The 25434-nt window shown below is 43.8% G+C and overlaps 2 protein-coding genes across 4 annotated transcripts in view; both read right to left on the bottom strand.

Moving 5' to 3' along the window:
* The window catches only part of NPC1 (NPC intracellular cholesterol transporter 1), a 55558-nt gene extending 31783 nt beyond the window's left edge, over positions 1-23775 (bottom strand). For both annotated transcript variants that reach the window (XM_005587030.5, XM_005587029.5), the window contains exons 1-4: positions 23557-23775; positions 11789-11911; positions 10121-10227; positions 6878-7053 (exon numbers count right to left, since the gene is read on the bottom strand). In XM_005587030.5, the coding sequence (XP_005587087.3) occupies positions 6878-7053; positions 10121-10227; positions 11789-11911; positions 23557-23613 (463 nt within the window). In that variant the 5' untranslated portion in view covers positions 23614-23775. The remainder of the gene's footprint in view (positions 1-6877; positions 7054-10120; positions 10228-11788; positions 11912-23556) is intronic.
* Positions 23776-24452: 677 nt separating this feature from the next.
* The window catches only part of ANKRD29 (ankyrin repeat domain 29), a 77233-nt gene continuing 76251 nt past the window's right edge, over positions 24453-25434 (bottom strand). For both annotated transcript variants that reach the window (XM_065533995.2, XM_074022722.1), the window contains exon 10: positions 24453-25051. In XM_065533995.2, the coding sequence (XP_065390067.1) occupies positions 25007-25051 (45 nt within the window). In that variant the 3' untranslated portion in view covers positions 24453-25006. The remainder of the gene's footprint in view (positions 25052-25434) is intronic.

Genomic DNA, 25434 nt, shown 5'->3' with positions numbered 1-25434 from the left:
TCCCAGTACTTTGGGAGGCCGAGGCAGGTGGATCATGCGGTCAGGAGATCGAGACCATCCTGGCTAACACAGTGAAACCCCATCTCTACTAAAAATACAAAAAAATTAGCCAGGTGTGGTGGCGGGCGCCTGTAGTCCCAGCTACTTGGGAGGCTGGCATGAACCCAGGAGGCAGAGCATGGAATGAGCTGAAATCGCGCCACTGCGCTCCAACCTGGGCGACAAAGCAAGACTCCATCTCAAAAAAAATAAATAAAAAAAAAACGCAAAAACCTAATACTGTTAACTTTTTGGATAATATTTTATTATACATAAAGACAACACATTATATAAGGATAGTATCAGTGTTTTACACCTAAGAAAATAGCTGGAATGGGTCTGTTGATTCTCATTTACCCGTCCCTGCTTTCTAGAAACTTCCCAGGATCTTCTTTCCCTAATCTTCAAGGAGATGCTTACGCATTCATTTTGTTTTACCCTTGCTCTGGAAAGACAGGTTAACTAGGGTGACAGTCATCTCCCTCAGAATTCTCAACAGATTATTCCATTGCCTTCTGGGCTCTATCATGGCTAGTAAGAAAATCTCCAATTATCATTGTCTTAAGGTGATTTGTGTCTTGACTCTATTTGCTTTTAAGATATTTGTCTTTGGGCTGGGGGTGGTCATGCACACCTGTAATCCCAGTAATTTGGGAGGCCCTAGTGGGTGGACTGCCTGAGCTCAGGAGGTCCAGACCAGCCTGGGCAAAATGGCAAAACCCCATCTCTACAAAAAATTAAAAAAAAAAAAAAAATTTAGCCAGGTGTGGTGGCACAATAATTTACAATATAATCACATGTAATTTACAATTTACCCCCTTAAACTATGTAATTTAATGGAGTTTAGCATATTCATAGATATATGCAACCATAACCATAGTCAATTTTAGAACATTTTCATCACCTCAAAAGAAATCCTGTATTCTAGCTATGCTCAACTACCTCCCCACCTCCCTAAGCCCTAAGCAACCACTGAACTGTCTCTATTTATTTGACTATTTCAGACATTTCACGTAAATCCAATCATATAATATGTGGTCTTTTATGACCGGCTTCTTTCATTTAGCATAATGATCTCAAGGTTCATGCATACTGTGGCATGTATCAATACTTCATTTCTTTTTATGGCCAAACAACATTTCATTGTATAGACATATGTTTTGTTTATCCATATATCAGCTGATAAATATCTGAGTTGTTTCCACATTTTGGCTATTATCAGTAATGCTGCTAGAAGCATTTGTGTATAAGTTTCTGTGTTGACCTATGTTTTCATCTTTTGAGTGGAATTGATGTATCATATGGTAATTCTATGTTTGTTTCAGGAACTGCCAAACTGTTTTTGCAAAGTGGCTATACCACTTTACATCATCACCAGCAATGCTTTTTCTTTTTGAGATGGGGTCGCACTCTGTCACACAGATTGGAGTGCAGTGGTGTGATCTCAGCTCACTGGCAACCTCCGCCCCTCAGGCTCAAGTGATCCTCCCACCTCAGCCTCTCAAGTAGCTGGGACTATAGATGTGCACCACCATACTCAGCTAAGTTTTTGTAGAGATAGGGTTTCACCATGCTGCCCAGGCTGGTCTCAAACTCCTGACCTCAGGTGATCCACCTGCCTCGGCCTTCCAAAGTGCTAGATTATAGGCATGAGCCACTGTGTCCAGCTAATGTTTTTGGTTTTGGGATTTCTTTTTAATAAAGGTTCCTATTTCTCCACAGCCTTGTCAACACTTCTTGTTATCTGACTTTGATGCTAGCCATCCTGGTGGGTGTGAAGTGGTATCTCATTGTGGTTTTGATTTGTATTTCCCTGATGACTCATAGTGTTGAACATCTCTCATGTGCTTGTTGGCCATTTGTATATCTTCCTTGAAGAAATGTCTGCTCTATTCAGATCTTTTGCCATTTTAAATTGGGTTATTTATCTATTCATCATTGGGTAGTAAGAATTATTTTGTTTTGTTTTGTTTTTTGAGATGAAGTCTAGCTCTGTCACCCAGGCTGGAGTGTAATGGCGTGATCTCAGCTCACTGCAACCTCCACCTCCCAGGCTGATGTAATTCTCCTGCATCAGCCTCCTGAGTAGCTGGGATTACAGGTGCATATCACCATGCCTGGCTAATTTTTCTATTTTAGTAGAGACCGGGTTTCACCATGTTGGCCAGGCTGGTCTCGAACTCCTGACCTCAGGTGATCCGCCCGCCTCGGCCTCCCAAAGTGCTGGGATTACAGGCATGAGCCACCGTACCCGGCCAAGAGTTATTTATGTATTCTAGATACAAGACCCTTATCAAATACACAATTTGCAAATATTTTCCTGTCCTTTTGTTTTTTTGACTCAGGGTCTCACTCTGTCACCCAGGCTGGAGTGCGAGGTACTTAGTGCAGCCTCCTCGGGCTCAAGCAATCTTCCTGCCTCAGATACCTATGTGGCTGGGACCACAGGCACACGCCACCATGCCTGGCTAATTATGTTTTGTAGACACAGGGTCTCACTTTGTCACCCAGGCTGGTCTTGAACTCGCAGGCTCAAGCAATCCTCCTGCCTCAGCCTCCCAAAATGCTGGGATAATAGGTGTGAGTCACTGTGCCTGGCCTTCTTGTCTTTTCTTGTTGGTGTCCTCTGAAATACAAACTTTTTTATTTTAATGAAGTCCAATTAATCTTTTTGTTGTTGTTGCTCTTGTTTTGGTGTCATATTTAAGAATCAAGTGCCAAATATGAGGCCATGCAAATTAATCCCTATGTTTTACTCTGTTTTATAGTTTTTAGCTCTTACATTTAGGTCTTTGATCTGCTTTGAGTTAATTTCTTTAACATATGGTGTGAGGTAGGGCCCAATTTCATTATTATTTATTTTTTTGAATGTGTGTATCCAGTTATTGCTGCACCATTTGATGAAGAGTATTCTTTTCTCATTGAATGGCCCTGGCACCCTTGTCAAAAATCAGTTGACCATAGATATATTATTTATTCTCAGTTATATTCCATTGATCTATATGTCTATCTTTATTCCAATACCACAATGTCTTGATTTCCATTGCTTAGTTTTGAAATTGAGAAGCGTGAGTCTTCCTATTTTTTTTTCGAGGTTGTTTTACTATTCTAAGTCCCTCAAACTACTACGTGAATTTCAGAATCAGCTTGTCAATTTCTACAAAGAAGTCAGTTGGGATTACAACAGAGATTGCCCTGAATCTCAAAACAACTTGGAGAATACTGATATCTAAACAATATTAAGTCTTTTGATTGATAAACATGGAATGTCTTTTCATTTATTTAGATCTTCTTTAATTTCTCTGAATAATGTTCTTTAGTTTTAGTTTTTTTTTATTTTTGAGATGCAGTCTCACTCTGTCAGCCAGGCTGGAGTGCAGTGGCATGATTTCGGCTCCTGCAATCACCGCCTCCAAGGTTCAAGTGATTCTCATGCCTCAGCCTCCCAAGTAGCTGGGATTACAAGCGAGCATCACCATGCCCAGTTAATTTTTGTATTTTTAGTAGAGATGGGGTTTCACTATGTTGGCCAGGATGGTCTCAATCTCTTGACCTTGTGATCTGCCCGCCTCGGCCTTCCAAAGTGCTGGGATTACAGGTGTGAGCCACCGCATTCGGCTGTTCTTTAGTTTTAAAGTGTTTTGCCTTCTGTTACAGTTACTACTATTTCCCATACTATAGTAAATGGAATGTTTTATTTTCACTTTGAGATTGTCCACTGTAAGTGTACAGAAATACTGTACACTTGTACTGATTTTTGTATACTGAATTTTCTCAAACTCTCAGGGTTCATCCCTTATCCATTCTGGAAAATCCTCATTATCCCTTTGATTGCCTCTCCCCAACTCTCTGGAGCTTCTCATGTTATCCTATATGTCATTTCTTTAATGATTTATAGATCTTTCTATCTCTATGCTGTTTTCTGGGTAATTCCCTCATATCTTCCAGCTCACCATTTGGTTTTCAGGTTTTATTTTATATTTCAAGCATACAAAAAATACATGGAGAATAATACAGTTCTCATTTCCTCATTACCCAGTTAATTATCAGTCTTATCATTTTACAACATTTGCCTCAACATTAAAAAAATAATGGACTTGGCCAGGTGCAGTGACTCACACCTGTAATTCCAGCATTTTGGGAGGCTGAGTGGGAGGATCACTTGAGGCCAAGAGTTTGAAGCCAGCCTGGGCAAAAAAGCAAGACCCTATCTCTACAAAAAAAAATATTTTTTAATTAGCCAGGTGTGGTAGCATATGCCTGTGGTTCCAACCACTCAGGAGGACTGCTTGAACTTAGGAGGTTGGGGCTGCAGTGAGCCACAATTGCGTCACTGTATTCCAGCCTAGGTGACAGCATGAGACCTTGACTCTGTTTTATAATAATGCACTATTCAGAACAACTGGCTATGGCATAATTTAAAAAATAAATACAAATAATAATGCACTATAGGCCAGGTGGGGTGGCTCACACCTACAGTCCCAACACTGGGAGGCTGAGGTACGAGGATCACTTAAGGCCAGGAGTTCAAGATCAGCCTTAGCAACACAGTGAGGCCCGTCTCTTCAAAAAAATAAAGAAATACTTAAAACACACACATACACTCTATAGATTCAGTTGAAGCTCCCCAATTGCCCCTCCCTGACAGTAGTCCCTTCCCTAAGGTAAACACAATCCTGAATTTGATGTTTATCCTTCCCATGCATATTGTGTACTTGTATGTTTTAAGTAGGTAGTACTTTTGTTTTAAAATGTCATATAAACATGTAACCACCATTATAGTTATCATACAGAGTATTTTCACCACCTAAAAATCTTCTGTGCTCTACTTATGCCTTCCTCTTTCCTAACCCATGGCAATCACTGACTTTTTACTGTCTCCACAGTTTTGCCTTTTCTAGAACGTCATATAGTAAGTAGCCTTTTCAGACTGGCTTTCCTTAGTAATAGGATTTAAGGTTTGTCCATGTACTTTCATAGCTTGATAGCACTGAATTTTCATGGCTTTTTAGCACTGAATAATATTCCATTGTGTGGATGTGGCAGTTTACTTACCCATTCACCTACTGAGGGAAATCTTGGTGGCTTCCAAGTTTTGGCACTTATGGACAAAGCTGCTATAAACATCCATGTGCAGGTTTTGGGGTAGACATATTTTTAACTCATTTGGGTAAATACCAAGGAGTATGATTAGTTTTGTAAGAAACTGCTAAACTATCTTCCAAGGTGGCTGTACCATGTTGTACTCCCACCATCAATGAATGAGAGTTCATTGCCAGCATTTGGTGTTGCGAGTGTTTTGAATTTTGGCCATTCTAATAGATGTGTAGTGGTATCTGGTTGTTTTAATTTGTAATTCTCTAATGACATAATGTTGAGCATCTCTTCTCATGTACTTATTTACCACCTGTATGCCTTCTTTGGTGAGGTATCTGTTCAGGTTGTTTTGTCCATCTTTCAGTTGGGCTGTTTGCTTTCTTCTTGTTGAGTTTTAGAAGTTATTTGTATATTTTGAATAATAGTCCTTACTAATATATGTCTTTTGCAAATACTTTCTTCCAGTCTGTGTCATGTCTTCTCATTCTCTTGAGGTCTTCAATTTTTCACAATCACAATAATGTTACAGTGGGTGTTCTTATATGGGTCTCCAGGTTTATATGCACTTAGAGTTTCTCTAAGGCAGGCATCTACAAGTGCAATTTCTGGGAGGAGGGTTATCTTCAACTTTACTACATATCACAGTTGTTTTTCAAATGGTTTTCAAACAATTATACCAAATTATGGTTATAAGTGGTGGAGTATATTAGTATTCTTATTGCTTCATATTTTCATCCATAGTTGAAATTGACCAACTTTTTAATTTGTGCCAAGCTGATGAGGTGTGAAATTGTAGTTTACTGTTTAAATTTGCATTTCGCTGACTGCTCCAGATAACAGTTGTTTATATTCATAAATATTTTCCTTATGGTTTCTGCTTTTCCTCTTCTGTCTAGAAATCTTTCCTTTATCTTAAAGTCATAAAGATATTCTATATTTACTTCTAAAACTTTCCAACTAGGATTTTTAATCTGTATAATTGATTTTTTATTATCTGTAAAAATTAAAATTAGATAAATATAATCTATTTTCTGATCCCATTTATCAACTAGTCCACCTTTTCTCTCAATGATTTGTAATGACACACGTGTTACATATCCATTTTCCATACATGCGGGCTTCTGTTTCCGGACAAAATGACCTCTCTCCAGTCAGTCAGGTTGCCTTGTATGTCACATCTTTTGGATTCCTAAGTGCCTTATTTTTTGCTGCTTTTGTGAATGAGACCTTTTTTCTAAGGAATTTTTTGTTACCTTTTTAACTGTCATTATAATTAAATGTTGTATGCTGGTCAATGCTGGGGGATCATTTCTGCTATCTGTTAGACCTGCTGACTTTCCTTTGTGGTGATCTGATTCTTCCGAGTCATGACCTCTTCTCTGCCAACCATTAATAGTTCTATCTTCTCAGTCTTGCAGTAATTTATGACATTACACAACTCACGTCTGTTAGAATCAAAGATCCAATGGTTACTGAAGTGTATGGATGCAAACTTGCACATACTAAAATTTTCCATGTGGGAAGTTAAAGTTAGGGGGAGTTAAAGCAAGCGCTTTAAGGAGATTGTTATATTCGTTGTAGTTCAAGTCCTAGGATACAAGCAAAGCAACAACTTTATTTCCTGGCCAATGGAACTGAAAATTGTGATTTTCCACAGGGTTGACAGGACAACTAAAAGGAACAATTTGCTCTGCTGTCCTGATGCCAGCTGTAAAAAAGGAATAATTAAAAGTTTACTTACCATTGGCAAAACTCTGTCCGACAAAGTACTGTAACTCTTTCACATTTGTTTTCGTCTGGTTTGTAACAGGATCAACATAATCTTCAGTTGCTGTAACATTCAAAAACTGACTCTGTCGAGGGCTACATGTCAGCTCACAAAACAGGTTCAGTAGGTTATAAAAACAGGATGGACATCTAAAGGAAAAGTAAATTATATTCTGCATGATCTCACATGTAATAGGGCCAGCGGGAACGATTTTAAATAGACAAAGAATATTTTAAACTTACTGTAAAGTGACAAATTACCAAGAGAACATATTAAAAATCAGCAATACTAAACTTAAAACCTCATGTTAAAATAAAGGCACACCTTTAAAAAATGCCCTAATTACTTTCTGTATTTATTGTGTCCAATTATAATTTCAAAAAGAAAGAGATGCTTCTCTGAATTCTGCACTTTATAATTTAGAGACATACATTCTCTGACCTAGAGTAAAAGGACTTTGGAGCATCAGGAATTATTATTATTATTATTATTATTGTTTTTTGAGAAAGGGTCTTGCTTTGTCGCCCAGGCTGAGTGCAGTGGCGTGATCACAGCTCACTGTAACCTTGAGCTCCCAGGCTCAAGCAATCCTCCCACCTCAGCCTCCCAAGTAGCTAGGACTACAGGTATACACCACCACACCTGGCTAATTTAAAAAATTTTTTTGTAGAGGTGTGGGTCTCACTGTGTTGCCCAGGATGGTCTCAAACTCCTAAACTCAAGCAACCCTCCTGCCTTGGCCTCCCAAAGTGCTGGGATTATCGACATGAGCCACCGCACCAGCTGACAGTTTTGATTAAGAAGAAAATAAAATAAAATAAAATAAAATAATGAGAATTGTCATGAGAATCTTCATCTTACAACCTATTGAAGGTTTTCTTTCAAGCTCCAGAAAATCACTAGGCCCTCCTGAAACACAAGGAGAAATCCCCATGGTTTGTAAAGACAGAGAACAGCAATGTTGTTCTCTGGTTGCATGCGCTTCAGGAGCACACAACTGCACAAGAACCGTAAGCTGCCTGAGCTCTCTTTTCCCTTTGGTCCACTGTTACTTGCAAAAGCTGTTGTTTCATTAGACTTGCATTCTTGCAATCAAGGTTACTTTATACTCTGATCCAGTCCCAGTGACCATGTAAGACAAAGAATGAAAAAAGTGTATCCTGGCCTTCAAGAGCCTCTGTTTTAGTGAAGGAGACAGGGAAGCACAGACTCTCTCTCTTTCAGGAGCCCCACTGCTTTACTGCAACAAAGCCAGAAACTACAATTACATTATTATAATAGGAATCACTCTCGGGGTGTGTAGTTTTCAAACTTTTTCCATGTTACTACATTTAATGCCCACAATCACTAATTTTGACAAATGTGTATTTTTCCAAATATCAGGTTGTTTCTGATACAAGCTTTGGTGCCTCTCATAATATGGAGAAAGGGTTGGCTATCTTTTTATGTTTATGTCCCTATGTCCATAATGTCTCATATAGGGTGGATCCTAAATAAATGTGTTTTGACTGAGTGTACAAGGCTCCAATTTGGTTCCATCAATGTCCATAAGCCTTTCATAGGATATGCTGGCCCAACTATAGTCTCAACTTTTGTTGTTCTGAAAAAACAATTTTGTGGTGGTTTTCCATTCTCTATTATCAACTTTTGGTAAGAAGCAGAATTTCTTCATTGGAAGCCAACTTGTGCCCTATCACCACCTGCAGTGATATTTGCACAGAGAAGCATTTTCCCTTTTCAATATTTGCTTCCCAAACATCTTTACCAGTGTGCTGAAGTCTGAAAAATTTAGAAAGATACCACAATCTGCTGTTCTAAAGACCACCAGCAGCTTGCTCTTTTGCATATTTGAGAATTGCTGGCTAGGCCTAGAGAAGAACATCTATTACCAAGCCCTTTTTCACTGCTCAGGGCCATAGCCAACAAACAGATCAGATAGAAAACTAAGTTTGACAAAACCAGCCAGCTACACCAGAACAAGCTTGTTAACAGTTCCCCAAGGCCAGCTCTACTGAAGCCCTGACTCTATCACACCCCTTCACCAGAGGGAGAGACAAGAATGATGTGCAAAGCAAGGCATATGGGGAGAGGAAGGACTGCACGATGGGAGTCTCAGGCCAGGCACCTGAGCAGGACCCCTAGGAACCTCTCTTCCCCACAGTGCACAGCTCAAGTTTGAAAGGAGCCTGGCCGTAGTGCAGACACCCTGCAGAGTGAAACATCACAGAGGAAACCAAGCATCAACTCTGAATGCAACTGGGAAGTGAACCAAGTCTGATAATTATTGTTTTTCTCTTTATTTCTGACAAATTGTAAGAGTGCTTTTTCTTAAAATAAAACAAAAAGTGACTTAAAAAAAAAAAACTGGCTGGGCACTGTGGTTCACACCTATAATCCAGCACTCTGGGAGGCTAAGGTGGGAGGATCATTTGAGACCAGGCCTGGCCAACACAGTGAGACACTCATCTCTAGAAAAAGAATAAAAATTAGGCTAGGTGCAGTGGCTCATGCCTGTAATCCCAGCACTCTGGGAGGCCGAGGCAGGTGGATGACTTGAGGTCAGGAGTTTGAGACCAGCCTGGCCAACATGGTGAAACCCCGCCCCTACTAAAAATATAAAACTTAGCTGGGTGTGGTGGCATGTGCCTGTAGTCCCAGCTGCTCAGGAGGCTGAGGCAGGAGAATCACTTGAACCCGGGAGGAGGAGGTTGCAGCAAGCTGAGATCATGCCACTGTACTCCAGCCTCGGTGACAGAGCAAGTCTGTCTCAAAAAAAAAAAAAAAAAATTAATAAAGAAAAATATAAATAAAATTAGCTGGACAGGGTAGTGCATGCCTATAGTCCTAGCCATACAGGAGGCTAAGGCAGAACAATCACTGGAGCCTAGGAGGTTTAAGCTGCAGTAAGCTGTGATCACACCACAAACCACTGCACTCTAGTCTGGGCAGCACAGTGAGACTCTGTCTCTATTATACACACACACACGCATACACATTATACATACATGTATTTTTAATATATAAATATACATGTAAATATATATCCACCTATTTTAAATGTATACATATATGTATAAATGTATAATATATTCATATAACAGACATATAATATATAAATACAAATATGTAAACAAACAAAGAATAAATGGAAAGTTGAGTATTACCAGCTCACAAGTATCTACAGCTCAGTTGTTCTGTTTCCCCAGCAGAACCTACCTGGACAGAAACTGTAGAGGCAGCTGCAAATTGTCTTTTAGTGTCTGGAGCTGCTGAACATCACAACAGAGACTGACATTGCCAAAGAAGAATCCCGGACAGAGTTCCTTTCAGGTGAAAGAGCACAGACACAGGAGTAGGCCGTAGTTAAAATAAGGTCAACATTCCTCAGTGAATTAAGACACATTCATTCATGTAATCTTTTTGAAGTACAAAAGGGTAAGACACATCCTGTATTTGCAAAGTTCTTATAGAAATATTTTAAAAGGCTACACATTTACTACTTATTCACAAGTAGAGGTAGTAAAGATGTTTCTAATTTTCTTTTTATTTGGAAGCTTTCTCTCCTCTCCTGACAATCATTTTATATCTTCTTTGGGTTTTTTGTTTGTTTGATTCAATTCAACCAGAGTGCTACTTACTATTTCTATTAGTCGTTTCAGGGAAAGTTGAAACCTTTAATAATTATGATGAAAGCGGCCGGGCGCGGTGGCTCAAGCCTGTAATCCCAGCACTTTGGGAGGCCGAGGCGGGCGGATCACAAGGTCAGGAGATCGAGACCACAGTGAAACCCCGTCTCTACTAAAAATACAAAAAATTAGCCGGGTGCGGTGGCGGGCGCCTGTAGTCCCAGCTACTCAGGAGGCTGAGGCAGGAGAATGGCGGGAACCCGGGAGGCGGAGCTTGCAGTGAGCCGAGATTGCGCCACTGCACTCCAGCCTGGGCGACAGCGTGAGACTCCGTCTCAAAAAAAAAAAAAAAAAAAAAAAAAAAAAAAAATTAGGATGAAAGCAGCAAGTGAGGACAGGTGCTGTGGCTCATGCCTGTAATCCCAGTACTTAGGAAGGTTGAGGAGGAAGGATTGCTTGAGCCTAGGAGTTCGAGACCAGCCTAGGCAACATGGTAAAATCCCATTACCACAAAAAAATTTTAAAAAATTAGCCAGGGGTTGTGGCACGTGCCTGTAGTCCCAGCTACTTGGGACCCTGAGGTGAGGGATTGCTTGAGCTCAGGAGGTCAAGGCTATGGTGAGCCGTGATTGCACCAATGCACTCTAGTCTCCAGCTAGGATAAAAGAGCAAGGCTCCTTCTGTCTCAAAAACATAAAAGAAATGAACAAGTGAGCCTAGGAGCTCTGTTATCATGTCAACTTGACTTTTGATTACTTTAAGTCTCTAAAACCAGGCTTTTCACATGATTTTTCCAGTTCTAATATCCCTGTGTATCACAGCATGGTTACAAAAAAAAAAAACAAAAAAAACAGAAATCAGAATCCTGGTAGCAGCCAAAATTCACAGGCTCTCAGTGGAACACAGAGAAAACAGTAAGATGAACAGGGAACGAGGATGTCAAAGCCACTTAGCAACAGAGTCCATTTGAGTCCTGAAATGTAGGAATCAAAAACAGCTAACTTCTAATATTTTGTGAAGATGCTGCAAGGGCAACGTATGAAGTACCAAGGACAGTCTCTAAATAGTAACCTGCTATTGGGAACTTTATAAGAGGTATAAAGTCATCCCCTGAAAAATTAAGCCTTTGGAGTTTCGGTGCTCTTTCTCTGCCACTGTATGCTACAGGTTAGAGTTTTAGAGTTTGGGGTAAGACTTAAGCCTATTAGTCTCGCCTCTACCTCCATCCTGCAATAACATTTAAGGATAATGAACTTACCTGCACTAAGTCATATCCATCCTTTGGTAATGGTTTTGGTGGGCCAAAATATTCGCAATTGTACCTCTTGTCCCCATATGCAATTCCACACTCTCCATACCAAACACAGGACTGTGAAAACACCTACAGAAAGTCAACACAAATTTCAGTGTTACCAGAGTCTCAATGGTACATTTCAACAAAAAGTGCCCACTTGAGTACGATCACAGAAACTTCCAATGCTACCTGCAAAATGAAGTAACAGCAACAGGCACCTTAACATTTTGAAAAATATTAATTAAAGTAGACCAAATGCCTATTTGTCAAGTCAGTGAAGTAGGTAATGGTAATTGCTTATTTACATAATTTCTATTTCCTGTTTATTTGTTGATAAGAGGAAGCTATAGTTCCATGTAAGAAACACTCAGAATCACAGTAAAGAGAAAAGCAAGATAGTGACTTAGCAATTACTAAAGCACCATTTTTGCACATCTGCACCAGGAACTATATAAGCTCGAAGTAATGAAAGAATATTTCCATATGTATTTAGGTTAATTAATATCAATACATCATGAGTAACATGAAGAACAAAACAACAAAACCACAAACATCAACATCCCAATGTAAAGAACAAGAATGAACTTTCTGTCCGAGATTGAAGTAGAAAGCAAAGAATGTGCTAACTTTAAGGAAAAACACCAAAGCAATCTCGAAAGAAATTTTAAAACCTCTTATGTAAAGGTTTCTCAAAAGCCACTCATATTTCCCATGTGAGAGTCACAAGGTTGTCAGAAAATTCAGCGGAGGGGAGGAGTCAGTGTGAATCATCAGGTCAGTGCCTTGCTCTGAAGGCTGCTGCCCAAAACACACCCGATCCTCTGCCTCACGATGGACTCAGAAAGCCACAGAGGGCCCAGCTCGCCAGGGCCCCGGGCTTGCAATCGTCTGTTCTACAGGGAAACAGAAGATATCAAGAAGCAGCTATGGCTCCCAAGAACCCTGATGGAAAAGCCATAGAAAAAAAAAAAATCTGAACAGAAGTCACAATATGAAATTCTCTTCAGTGACAGTGGCACACAACCTGCACACAGGCAAGAAGCTAAGTCAGTCTGTGTTGGTCCCTCAGTATCAAAATACAAATCCCACAACAGTACCTGAAGACCTAAAACACAAGAGAAAAAGTCAGCAGGAGATTGGGATTTGTATGGGCAGGGAAATCCAAGGCATCAATATAACTTTTCTTTGAATTCATTTTTCAGATGTTCTAAAATAAAAATTATGACTTAACTCCTCCTGACTCTTTGAAAGTCATGTTCAGGCCATAAAGGAGGGAAATTATACAAATGAGGAAGTGACAAGCCTTCAACAAAGCCACATACGAACCCTGTGCCAAGATTCCACCACTATTTTTATATAAAGAGAATCCCAATTGTTATTCCCATAAACCTGGCGATTCTAAGGAAAAAAGAAACAGTATTGCAACTCTGGGTTTCCAACTAACGGAAAAAAGTCCTAATGAGTAAAAGTCATTACCTATCTAACTGAAGTTTGAAAAGGCAAAAGCTGACTACAGAGGCATAGGAAACTGCTGAGGTTTACATGAAAGTTGAAATACAAAGAACTCCTCCCTAGACCTCGCAGAACTCTCCAGGGATTGGCCTCAGGGGCACTCTGGCTGGTTACCCACAGGAGCAGGGGTGACAGACACAGACCTGTGGTCAACACACTGCAGCTCTGGCCTGACAAAAAGGACGGGTGTCTGGAGTCTAAGATCCCCTTACTCAGCACTTGGTACTATAGATGTGAATAAAGATGACCCATTGCTGTTTAGGTTGCTTTTCACAAAGATCATTCTTTATTTATTTCAAAGCAAGTGCTATTTCCACCCACTTGGTGGAAGAGGGGTGGGTGAGAAGGCGGCACGGAGTGGGATCAGGAGTCCTGGGTTCTGATCCCAAGAGCTCATGAGGCTCTCAGTGTGCTTGTTGAGCTGGACCGCACCTGGGATCACACCTGGAGTAGGCTACCTAACCATGTAGGAGTCTTCCTACCTGGGAAATGAAGCTCATAAACTCTGCCTACCTCCCAGGTTCCTGTGAAGATCAAATAAGGGCCTATCTGTACATATACAGTAAGTACTCAGTCAACTACAGAGCACCGTGCGATCAAATATATGGAATTATTATTAATGTCTTCTACCTGCTTGGGACCTCGACAAAGAGGTTCCAAAGACCTAAAAAAATAACACATGAGCCAAGGAAATTTGGGCTTGAATCAACACTCAGGTTTGCTTCTCAAAAAGTCGTCTTCTAGAGACACAGCAGAGAAGATTAAAAAAAAAAAAGGCATCCTGGCCGGGAGTGGTGGCTCACGCCTATAATCCCAGCACTTTGGAAGGCCAAGGAAGGTGGGTCGCTTGAGCCCAGGAGTTTGAGACCAGCCTGGGCAACATGGTGAAACCCTGTCTCTTAAAAACAACAACAACTGGCTGAGCGCAGCGGCTCATGCCTGTAATCCCAGGACTTTGGGAGGCTGAGGTGGGCGGATCACCTGAGGTCAGGAGTTCGAGACCAGCCTGACCGACATGGAAAAACTCTGTCTCTACTAAAAATACAAAATTAGCCAGGTGTGGGGGGTGCATGCCTGTAATCCCAGCTACTTGGGAGGCTGAGGCAGGAGAATTGCTTGAACCCGAGAAGCAGAGGTTGTGGTGAGCCAAGATTGTGCCATTGCACTCCAGCCTGGGCAACAAGAGTGACTGTCTTAAAAAACAAAAACAGGCCGGGCGCGGTGGCTCAAGCCTGTAATCCCAGCACTTTGGGAGGCCGAGGCGGGCGGATCACGAGGTCAGGAGATCAAGACCATCCTGGCTAACACAGTGAAACCCCGTCTCTACTAAAAAATACAAAAAACTAGCCGGGCGAGGTAGCGGGCGCCTGTAGTCCCAGCTACACGGGAGGCTGAGGCGGGAGAATGGCGTAAACCCGGGAGGCGGAGCTTGCAGTGAGCCGAGATCTGGCCACTGCACTCCAGCCTGGGCGACAGAGCCAGACTCCGTCTCAAAAAAAACAAAAAACAAAAAAAACAAAAAACAAAAAACAAAAAACAAAAACAACACAAACAAAAACAACAGCTGAAAATTAGTGGAGCCTAGTGGCACATCCCCATAGTCCCAGCTACTCAGGAGGCTGAGGTGGGAAGATCACCTGAACCAGGAGGTTGAGGCTGCAGTGAGCCGAAGAGATAGCAACACTGCACTCCAGCCTGGACAACAAAGTGAAACCCTGTCTCAAAAAAAAAAAAAAAAGTCATCCTGCCTAAAGAAGCAACCTAAGCCAGCAGGACCCAGAGACTTACAAAGCACTGGCGGTGTCCTAGGCTTAGGCACTGTTTTAAACACTCTTCATATGTTAACCCAATTAATCCTACAACAGTTTGATGAGGGAGGCGTTATTATACCCCTTTTACAGATGCAGAAACGAAGGCACTGAGGCTAAATAACTTGTCCAAGGTCACAGCACAAAGCCAGGATTCAAAACAGAGCAGTTGACTCCAGAAAAAAGGTTCTCAATAAAAGAGAATCAGCTGCATCATGAAAGTCCTCTCTGCAGCATCACACCCTCCCAAAACCCCACTGTGTGCAAGAGCATGAGCACCTGTGCACCCACTCAACAGCTGCATGATGGGAGAAGCTCGGCCATCACTCCCTTCTCACCAACAGCTGAAAGTGGAGAGCCAGCTTCCTGGCCCCCAGGCCTGCCTCTGCAGCTGCTCCACCTCAGGGGCCTCCACATCTCCATCTCCTTCTCTTCTGTGTTTGTAACCTCATCTCTCTCTCGGTCCCTTCACCTGCACCTCCCTATAAACACTGCTCTAATTATATCCACAAACCCCTCTCTCAGCTTGAGTGATCTCCAACTTCTCTCCAGCAGCACTTTCCACCAGCTGCCCGACAGCCTCAGTGCTTAAGAGGAAACCAATCTTTCCTCTATTTGTATTTCCTCTTCCTCTTCAACAGAGTTTCAAATGAAAACCTCAGGCACCTTTCGAACCCACCTCCCATAGCGAACCTACCGCTCACTCCCAGGCAGGCTCCCTCTGCAGCCTTCTGCTCTCACCTGGACCCGGCAGTGTCTCCCGTGCACAGATGCCTGCCGCTTGCCTCTTCCGGAACAGCGCTCAAAGTTTTCTGGTGCTCAGAAACCCACAACCCACCCTTCCCACTGCCTGTGTGACAAGCTCCAGACACCTCACTCCGGCTCTGCCCACTCTCCTTTCTACAGTATTCCAAACCTATCACTCTAATCGCCAACCCTTCCTTCCCTCTCTCCCACATGAAGTAGGACCTGCCTGCCTCTGCCTTGGTCATGCCCTAGGATCAAGCAAAATTTACAAGAATTGCAAAGTTGTGATGTTGGGAGAAGTTGCAAGAGTTATTTTCTTGCTTTTGTCTCAACTCCCTTGTAAGACGGTAAAATCCTAGAGGGCAGAGCCTAGGTGTGTAATCCTTCCTTTGAACTTCCCTACTGTATCACATCTGGTGTTCATGGATGCAGAACACGTCAAAACTCACCAATGAGCTGAGGGAGTACAACTGGATTATCTAAATTCAGAAATGAGAAGTGCTGATTGTTTTGGCTTCTACCCAGAATTTTGTAGTTACACAGCTACCGAGTTTCTATTTTTAAAGGTTAGATCATATGGATATTTCACAACATGCTCTAGAGTTTAATTATTATGAAAATGACTGCATATGGAAGCTTCTTTCAATAATGATAGGAACAGTTTAGGAAAGGTTAAAAAAATGCCCCTTCTAGGCCAGGCACGGTGGCTCACACCTGTAATCCCAGCACTCTGGGAGGCCGAGGCAGGCGGATCACAAGGTCAAGAGATCGAGACCATCCTGCCTAACACGGTGAAACCCCATCTCTACTAAAAATAGAAAAAATAAGCCGGGCGTGGTGGCGTGCGCTTGTAGTCCCAGCTACTCAGGAGGCTGAGGCAGGAGAATGGTATGAACCCGGGAGGCAGAGCTTGCAGTGAGCCGAGATCGTGCCACTGCACTCCAGCCTGGGCAACAGAGACAGACTCTGTGTCAAAAAAAAAAAAAAAAAAAAAAAAAAAAAAATGCCCTTGTGTTATATGTCAGCAACTTTGGCAACTGCTAAATTGGACCCCATTCAGGAGCTCCACAAGCACACATTATCATATGGAAAAGCTCTGAACTCAGTGAGAATTCTGTTCCACTGCCTTTAGGAAATCCTAAAGCATTAACTAACATATTCAAATACTTACATCTATGAACATCTATTGTTCTCTAGGCATGGTGGTAAAATAAATAAATGAAACAAAAATACTTACTGAACATCAACTGCATGCCTCACTTTCTCAGATACTCTATGCAGTAGCACGGCAGAATTTTACAGGTAAGTGAACTCAGGCTCAGAGATACTCTGCGGTCACATGGCTCACAAGTAACGTGATTTTGAACACCAAGTTAAGCATTCTCCACCCATCCCCCTTGTCCGCCTGCCTCCCCCACACCCAGCTTCTGTACCATTTAAACTCTAGTCCAGTTTGTGCAGTGATGTATCCTCAGAATTGGAGAATGCACTGGAGATGAACTGTCCCATCCACGATGATCCTATACAAGTGTTCCTTCCATATAAACTTGATCACTTGTAGACATAATGCCTACCATTTCCCATCTTTTAAAGTATCTCTCTAGGCAGTTGTCAAGCAATGACTCACTTAGTACCACAGACAGTCCTCAACCCCAGGGTAGGACTTGCCCATCCACCAGAGCTGAGAGTGCAGGGCTTGGCACCAACACTTGTGCCCCTGTCCTGGATGGGTAAAGCTAATGGCAAAACATGGAGCGATACCCAGCTCCAGCTCCAGCGAGGGGATAGAGGAGAGGGGCTTGCTGGTTAACTTCCCTACCTCATTGCTTCTCCAGAGAGCAGAGGCTGGCCTGGCCAGACAGGACAACACAGGCTGGAGTGGAGGGAGTGGCATGGAGAATCCTGTCCAGAGATTAAGCTGCCTGCTATTTCTTTGGAGTCAGGGAGGCAGACCAAACAAATATGGCAGGACATTTAGGGTGGAGGCTGCCGGGCTGGTCTGACTTCTATTGATGGAAATCTCTGGAAGTGTTTTATAGCCAGCCTGGCATGAACAAATCTACGTAACAAAGGATAATTTGTGTGTACACCAGGCCTGCCTGCATGTGGGTGTTTAAGTCATATACTTTGAGTGTTAAGTGTGCTCAGCTAGTCCAACTCTTCGTTTTACAGATAACCCCTTTGGCTTCTGGTTTTTTATGTGACTCACCCAAGGTCATATTACTAGTTAGTCTTAGACATTTAGGAGCCACAAAACTAAAACAAAACTATGAAAGTGGGTGCCGGTATACACTGTCTGAAGTTTTTTCCCTATGGAACGTTCACAGTGTGGTGACTGAGTCACGGGTCAGGCTGGCAGGCTAAACCCATTCCTGATCTATTACAGACTACTGGAAGAGCCACGCTGGGGATGGAACCAGGCCTTGAATGAGACTGCTCTACTAGCCAAGTGGAATATCTGCTGAACACCCATTCAATTAAGCTTGCTAAACACCAATAATCTAGCCTTGAATTTCAAAAAACTAGGGCACAGAAGTCAGAAGATGGCAGTTCAAACACCCAATCTGCCATCTACTAGCTATGTGACCTTGGGACAAATTTGACCCTTGATGTCTGCATCTATAAAATAGGAAAAACAGCATTACACCCACCTTAAAGGGGCTCCGTGAGGATAAAACCAGATCGGATGTGGCAGCAATGGAGTACTATGCAAAATGTGGGTCGCTTTTGTCTCTAGTCTTATATAATCTAGTATACAGAACCCTGCAAATTTTTTTTAAGAGCTTTACTGATGTAATTTACATACCATAAAATCCATCCTTTTCAAGTGAACAGTTCAATAGTTTTGGGCAACAATTAGGCAACTCTCCTGGCTATTTTCTCTAGTTTTCGTCTTGTCCACCTGATACATTAACTTATCCTCCAAATCTCAGCTCAAACATGGACCCTCCATAACACTTTATCTTCATTCTTACCTGAGCCCTTCTTACTGTATCACCATTTTTTTATGTATCCAGCCTTCCCCCCATCAACTATGAAGAAGACAGGCATAGTAATTATGAACATTTACACAGCACTTTACAGTGTATAGATGGCCTTTTCTTCTTTACTATTTACTTATTGTTTTGGACTAGTCAAGTGCAGTAGTGAGAACGGGCAAAGGGTAGAACAAGGAGTTCAATCTGTAACTGACTTTGATCAACTGATAATGCACTACCTTAGGACCAGCCTAGACTGATTTTTTTAATGGGTTCTTTTGATCTTATCCTTTGTTGTGTCCAGGGCAGCCAATTCATGTTTATGAAATTATTTTGAGTTCTTCTTGTGACCTAAGCAAGGGACAGTAACAAGAAGTTACAGTTTTAAAGCTCCTCTCAAATCCTCCAACAGAACATCTGCACCAGAGAGAGTTGGTTTTTAAACAGTTTTGTTGCCAAAGCAAATGTTCCAAAAATTTGAAAGTGAGAAGCATAGTCCAGATGAAGAAAAACCTGGCTGGCTGCGGCTGATCATTGCCATCACCTAGAAACCAACTGTAAACCCAATTTTGATTGCCACTAGTTTCTAAGTCTTTCCCCAAAAATCCATTTCAAGGCCCAAATATCTTATGACTAAAGAGTCCCAGTGGGCCAGGCATGGTGGCTCACACCTGTAATCCCAGCACTTTGGGAAGCTGAGGCAGATGGTATCACTTGAGCTCAGGAGTTCAAGACCAGCCTGGGCAACCTGACAAAACCCCTTCTCTACTAAAAATACAAAAAAATTAGCTGGGCATGATGGTGCACACCTATAGTCCCAGCTACTCGGGAGGCTGATGTGGGAGAATCACTTGAGCCCAGGAGGTCAAGGCTGCAGTGAGCTGAGATTATGCCACTGCGCTCCAGCCTGGGCTACCAGAGTAAGACCTGGTCTCGAAAATTAAAAAAAAAGATTCCCGGGCCAGCATGGCGGTTCATGCTTGTAATCCCAGTACTTTGGGAGGCCAAGGTAGGAGGATCTCCAGCCCAGGAATTCAAGACCACCTTGGGCAACACAGCAAGACCCTGTGTCTATAAAAAATTTAAAAAGTAGGTGGGCATGGTGGCGTGCACCTGCAATCCCAGCTACTTGGGAGGCTGAGGTAGAAGGATAGCTCGAGCCCAGGGTCGACGCTGCAGTGAGCCACAATCACACCACTGCACTTCAGCCTGGGGGACACTGCGAGACCCCATTTCAAAAAAAAAAAAAAAAAGAATCCCAACTCAAGTGTCCTGGCCACATTTGTAGATGATACTGGAGAGCAACAGTTATTGTTCTTAAGGAGCCTGCAGTTCGGTAGTTCAATTAGAAAATATTTGTCTTTCACAAGCATAGCTGGCATAGTTAATCCAATTTTACAGAGGAGGGAACTGAGGCTCCAGAGGATAACTGGCTTACCCAAGATCACTCTTGGGAACAGAGAAGAGTTAAGACCCACACCAAGGTCTTTTAACGAGGCAGCCAATGCTGCTGCAGCAGTTTAAACAAAGGTCCAGAACTTCAGAGGGAAGGGATTCTAGTTAGGGGAACAGGACAAGAATGTTGTAGATAATGTAGCATGTGAAATGCGGCCCTGGAAGACAGCAGGATTTTGCTAGCAAGCAGTTCAATTTGACTGGAGAGCTGATGCCCTTCACAGAGCTGGAGGTCAAAGGGCAGAAAGAGGCACCCGAGATCAGAGACGACTGATCCAGGCTTCCGCTGTAGGTAATTTGCCATGCTTAGAATACTGCATCCCTTTTAGGAGTGGAGAGTGAGGGTTACCCAGCAAAGAGAGAGCACACTGTCTTCATGACCAGAGTGATTCTTTGTTCTGGGTAATATAACAAACACTGAAGGAATACAAAGGCCTATTCAGCAAGTCCTTTTCCCTCTGCCCACTGGCTCAAATTTAAAAAAAAAAAAAAAAAAAATCTCATTTTCCCCTTGATTACGTATGTTAGTAAAATTTCTGATCACAGCATCAGTCAAGGAGTGGGAAAGATGGGGAAAGATTTCCCACTGTCATTCCAATTTCAGATGGTTGTTCTCAATCACTCCCAGGTCAAAAGATTAACCATTCCCAGTCTTCTCAGGAAAAGCCATTTTAATGCTTAATTTCTACCCAGGCTTCTCTATGTTCCAAGTCCCTCAAGATAAAGCTTATCAAAATTACAGCCAGGAGAAATAAAAGCTATGTCTCAAAACTGCATACATTTTTTTGAATGACTACAGGATTTAAAAACAAGGCAGTTTAGTAATGTTATTTCATCATCTGTACATACTGAACATTAAAAAAAAGCAAAAATCCCCCCAACATGTATTTCAGACCTTACACAGGACAACTAGTCTATAATTCCATGATAGAACTCTACTAGCGCTCAGACTGAAGCTAGATGAGCTGCTATCATTGGTATGTATGAATTCTAAAAGCAGACACTCTCTCCCAATCTGTTTGGCTTCAAGGCTCCACCCCAATCTGTTCAGGTGCACTGAAAGCTTTCAGACATGAGGAATTTCTAAAACAATAATAGGATTATTTCCAGTTAAGGTTTACAGACCTTGAAAAGGCTGCCAGGCATTTTTGCAAGAGACTTACAACAAATCTCTGACCTATCCCAAATGTCACAGAAGAAGCACTCATTGGCCATCAGTCTTGGATACTTGAGATTTAAAACATATTTGAGAGAGAAAGCTACTTAATAATGTGAAGCCTGGCTGGGCGAGGTGGCTCACAGCTGTAATCACCACACGAGGCGGGCAGATCACTAGGTCAGGATTTCGAGATCAGCCTGGCCAACATGGCAGAACCCCATCTCTACGGAAAATACAAAACTTAGCTGGGCGTAGTGGTGGGCACCTGTAATCCTAGCTACTCGGGATTCACCAGAATTGCTTGAATCCAGGAGGCAGAGGTTGCAGTGAGCTGAGATTGCGCCACTACACTCCAGCCTGGGCAACAGAGACTCTGTCTCCAAAAAAAAAGGAAGCCTGCCAATTTAAGGTCCTGATCTAAAACTCTAGGTGGGGCCAGGAGTGGTGCTCACAATAATCCCAGTGCTTTGGGAGGCCAAGGTGGAAGGACTGCTTGAGGCCAGGAGTTCAAGGCTGCAGTGAGCTATGATGGCAACACTGCCCCCACGCCTGGGCAACAGAGCAAGAACCTGTCTCTAAAATAAATAAATTTTAAAAAACTCCAGGGAAACAGAATAGCTATATTTTCTCTAAGGCACACAATTGCTATTATTTATTTCTCTCTCTTTTATTTTATTTTTTTTGAGACAGGGTCTTGCTCTGTTACCCAGGCTGGAGTACACTGGTGTGATCACAGCTCACAGCAGCCTCAACTTCAACAATTAAAAGAAAAACAAAATGTTTTTAAGACAGGGTTTCACCCCCAGGGCGCGGTGGCTCATGCCTGCAATCCCGCAACTTTGGGAGGCTGAGGCGGGCGGATCACCTGAGGTCAGGAGTTCGAGACCAGCCTCAACATGGAGAAACCCCGTCTCTACTAAAAATACAAAAATCAGCCGGGCGTGGTGGTGCATGTCTGTAATCCCAGCTACTCGGGAGGCTGAGGCAGGAGAATTGCTTGAACCTGGGAGGCGGAGGTTGTGGTGAGTCGAGATCGCGCCACTGCACTCCAGCCTCGGCAACAAAAGCGAAACTCCGTCACAAAAATAAAAAATAAAAAATAAAAAAAAAGCTCTTAGTCCGACACTGGATCAACATCATCTATTCCCTTCTGAGAACTAAATAGAAGTCGAAGGAGAGTTTTTTTCTAGTCCACGGAACTCCCTCGACCCTGATTCACTACTACCTATTGATGCCACACCTCTGTGAGGGGCGTTAATATGCACAAGGACACAATTCCCCAGAGGCACTCTCATCCTGATTTGGTTTAAGGAGAGCCACAGCGTGACACCGCCTCCCTCCAGTTTTAAAAGAGGAAACTACAGACACACAAATAGTGAGGTGCTCTTTCCCAAAGCTATTAAACGAAGCAGAAGGCCCCCCCACCTCCCGAAGGAGTCAGCAGAACACCGAGTTCCAGGCCCCACCCTGTCGCTGGCTAATAGTGACAAGGGGAAATTCAATACCGTCCTGTGAGCCTCAGTGTCCTGAGGTGTAAAAAGGAGTTGATGAAAAGTAACCTGCCCTCTTTAGAAGACCAAGTTGATTTATGTCAAGTACTCAAGGCAGTTTCACTGGGTGCTCGAGGAAGTTTGTGTCTCTTCTCTACCTCGGCTTCCACCTCCATCCTCAGGTGATGAAAAGAGGAAATAAAGTGGTTAGATCTCCTAAATTTTGGAGTTCGTGCCCATGTAGCAGCATTTTTAAAAAAGCAAGTGGTGTCCCTATCCCACTCTACCTACCCACTTTCCTCCCTTCTTCTGGTGCCACGTCCTACACAGAGAAATTAGGTGACCACAGATGGAATAGGCTCACAACAGGTCAACCAGCCCCCACTGCCATCCTCTTCCAGACCACAGGAAAGACAGCACGGCCGGAGACAGAAACAGGACAAGCGAGAGACCTCCGAGCTCTCCATCGCTAGACCAACTTCCCCAGGACCCGGGCCTGAGCCGCCGCTGGGCCCGTCGCCCTCGCCGGCTCTCGGCCCCGCCACCTCCCCACAGGGCGTCCCGGTGGCCGGCGACCGCTCACCTGCGCCAGACACAGTAGCAGCAGGAGGAGGCCAAGGGCCAGGCCGCGAACGCTCATGCTGTGGCCGCGCGAGGCTGGGACACCGGCGGCGTTCGGCTGGTTAGGGTCCCCGGCGGCCGCTCTACTTCCCCGAGCTGTTTCAGCACCCCGCGCAAGAAGAGCGGAGGAGCAGGAGCAGGCGCGGACGGCGGCAGCAGGCTGCGCGCGCAGGTCAGGAAGGAAGAAGGCGTCGTCGGCTCCGCCCCTTCTGGGAGGTGCCGCTGCCGGCGCTCCCTGGCCAGGACTGGGGCGGGGCCAGGGCCGCGGCGCCCTCGCTTCAAGGTCCCCGCTTCAAGGTCCCCTCTTTGCCCTTCTCCTCAGCCCCTGCAATCCTCGGGGGCCAGGCGTGGGACTTTTGGAGTCTGGCTGGGCCCGGGAGAGTATCTGTGGAGTTATGCCAACAGTTTCTAACCGTGATGTTTCCCCATTTCGTCTCTGGGTTGGAGGGGGCGGACGAGGTTTCAGCGAAGGGTAGAGCTGTTCTGGGCGACTTCCGGGTAAGGTCCCGCCCGGCCGCGGAGTCTCTGTTTATTTCGGCTCCGACAATTACGCTGAGCGACTTCTCCTCCCAACCCAGTCACCCGAAAGGAATCTGGGCCCTGGCGCTTTCTAGCAGAGCCAGGGGCGGTGACGCGCGGTGGCCTGACCTTGTGATGATCCGCGAGCGCGGCGGGCGGTGGGGCGGACCGCGGAGTGGGCGGCGGCCGTGCGGTCAGTCCCGGGAAAAAAAAGTGCGGGAGCCGCGCCACCTGCTGGCCCAGCCGCGCAGCGTAAGCCCGTGGGCGCGAGGAAAACCCGAGGCGGGGACCGGGGTCTATTTTAAGTTCTACTTGAAGGCAAATAAAGAAGACGCATTGTCATTTTTGAGCCATGCGTTTAATATATGTAATTATCTTTAACTCCAGTTGTATGTGTTTCTGGCAACATTTTCCCTCAAATTTCAAGTATTCAGACCACTCAAAAGCATCTGTCATTTCCACTTTGAAGTTAAGAAAATGGAGGTAAAGATGGCTTTCCCAACAGTGGAAGCAAATTTACGATGAAAAGACTAAACCTTCATCTGGAGCAATGACCGAACCCCGCCCCAAGGAGTCCGGTGATGCAGATGACCTTCCCATCCCTACTCTATAAAGTGCTGTTTCACTTTCTGTCTTGCCTCCTCTCCTCCTCATCCCTGAGACGTCCACCTGGCTGGCTTGGCCGTGAAACTATGGGGATTTCTTCAGGACCTTCAGCCTAGGTCCTCCACGATGACCTCGTGGTCCTCATTCAGTTGTGTGCTCTCGCTTCCCACTCCCCAGGCTCCAGCTCCTGGTGCCCCCACTGAGGATCAAGTCGCGTGTATGCCTTCATGCAGGGAGCTTCAAACTGCCATCCCTGGACCAGCAGAGGAGCATCTCCTTGGAACTTGTTAGAAATGTAAATTCTCAGCCCGGGCAATGTAGCAAGACTCCCTCTATTTAAAAAAAAAAAAAAAAAATTAAAGTTAGCTGGGCATGGTGGCACACACCTGTAGTCTCAGCTACTAGGGAAGCTGAGGCAGGAGGATTGCTTGAGCCCAGGAGGCTATGGTGAGCTATGATCATGCTGCTGCACTCCAGCCTGGGTGATAGAGCAAGACCCTGTCTCAAAGAAAGAGAGACGGAGAGAGAGAGAAGAAAATGTTAGAGTAATATTTTCAAGTTTATGAATTACTTTGAAGGTTCTAAGTTTCCATAACCCTCCTTGGGGAAGAAGAATTTTGGTTCCTGTGACTGACTTCAGGGGTGCAAGTGGGCTGGAGACGAGGGCAGGAGAAGGTCATGGGTAGACTTTGTTTCTGAGACTGCTTCTGAGACC

The sequence above is a fragment of the Macaca fascicularis genome, chromosome 18 (assembly GCF_037993035.2).
Source record: "Macaca fascicularis isolate 582-1 chromosome 18, T2T-MFA8v1.1".
Classification (NCBI taxonomy): Eukaryota; Metazoa; Chordata; class Mammalia; order Primates; family Cercopithecidae; genus Macaca; species Macaca fascicularis.
The sequence above is the reverse complement of the archived record's forward strand: the minus strand, read 5'-3'. Positions and strand labels throughout refer to the sequence as shown.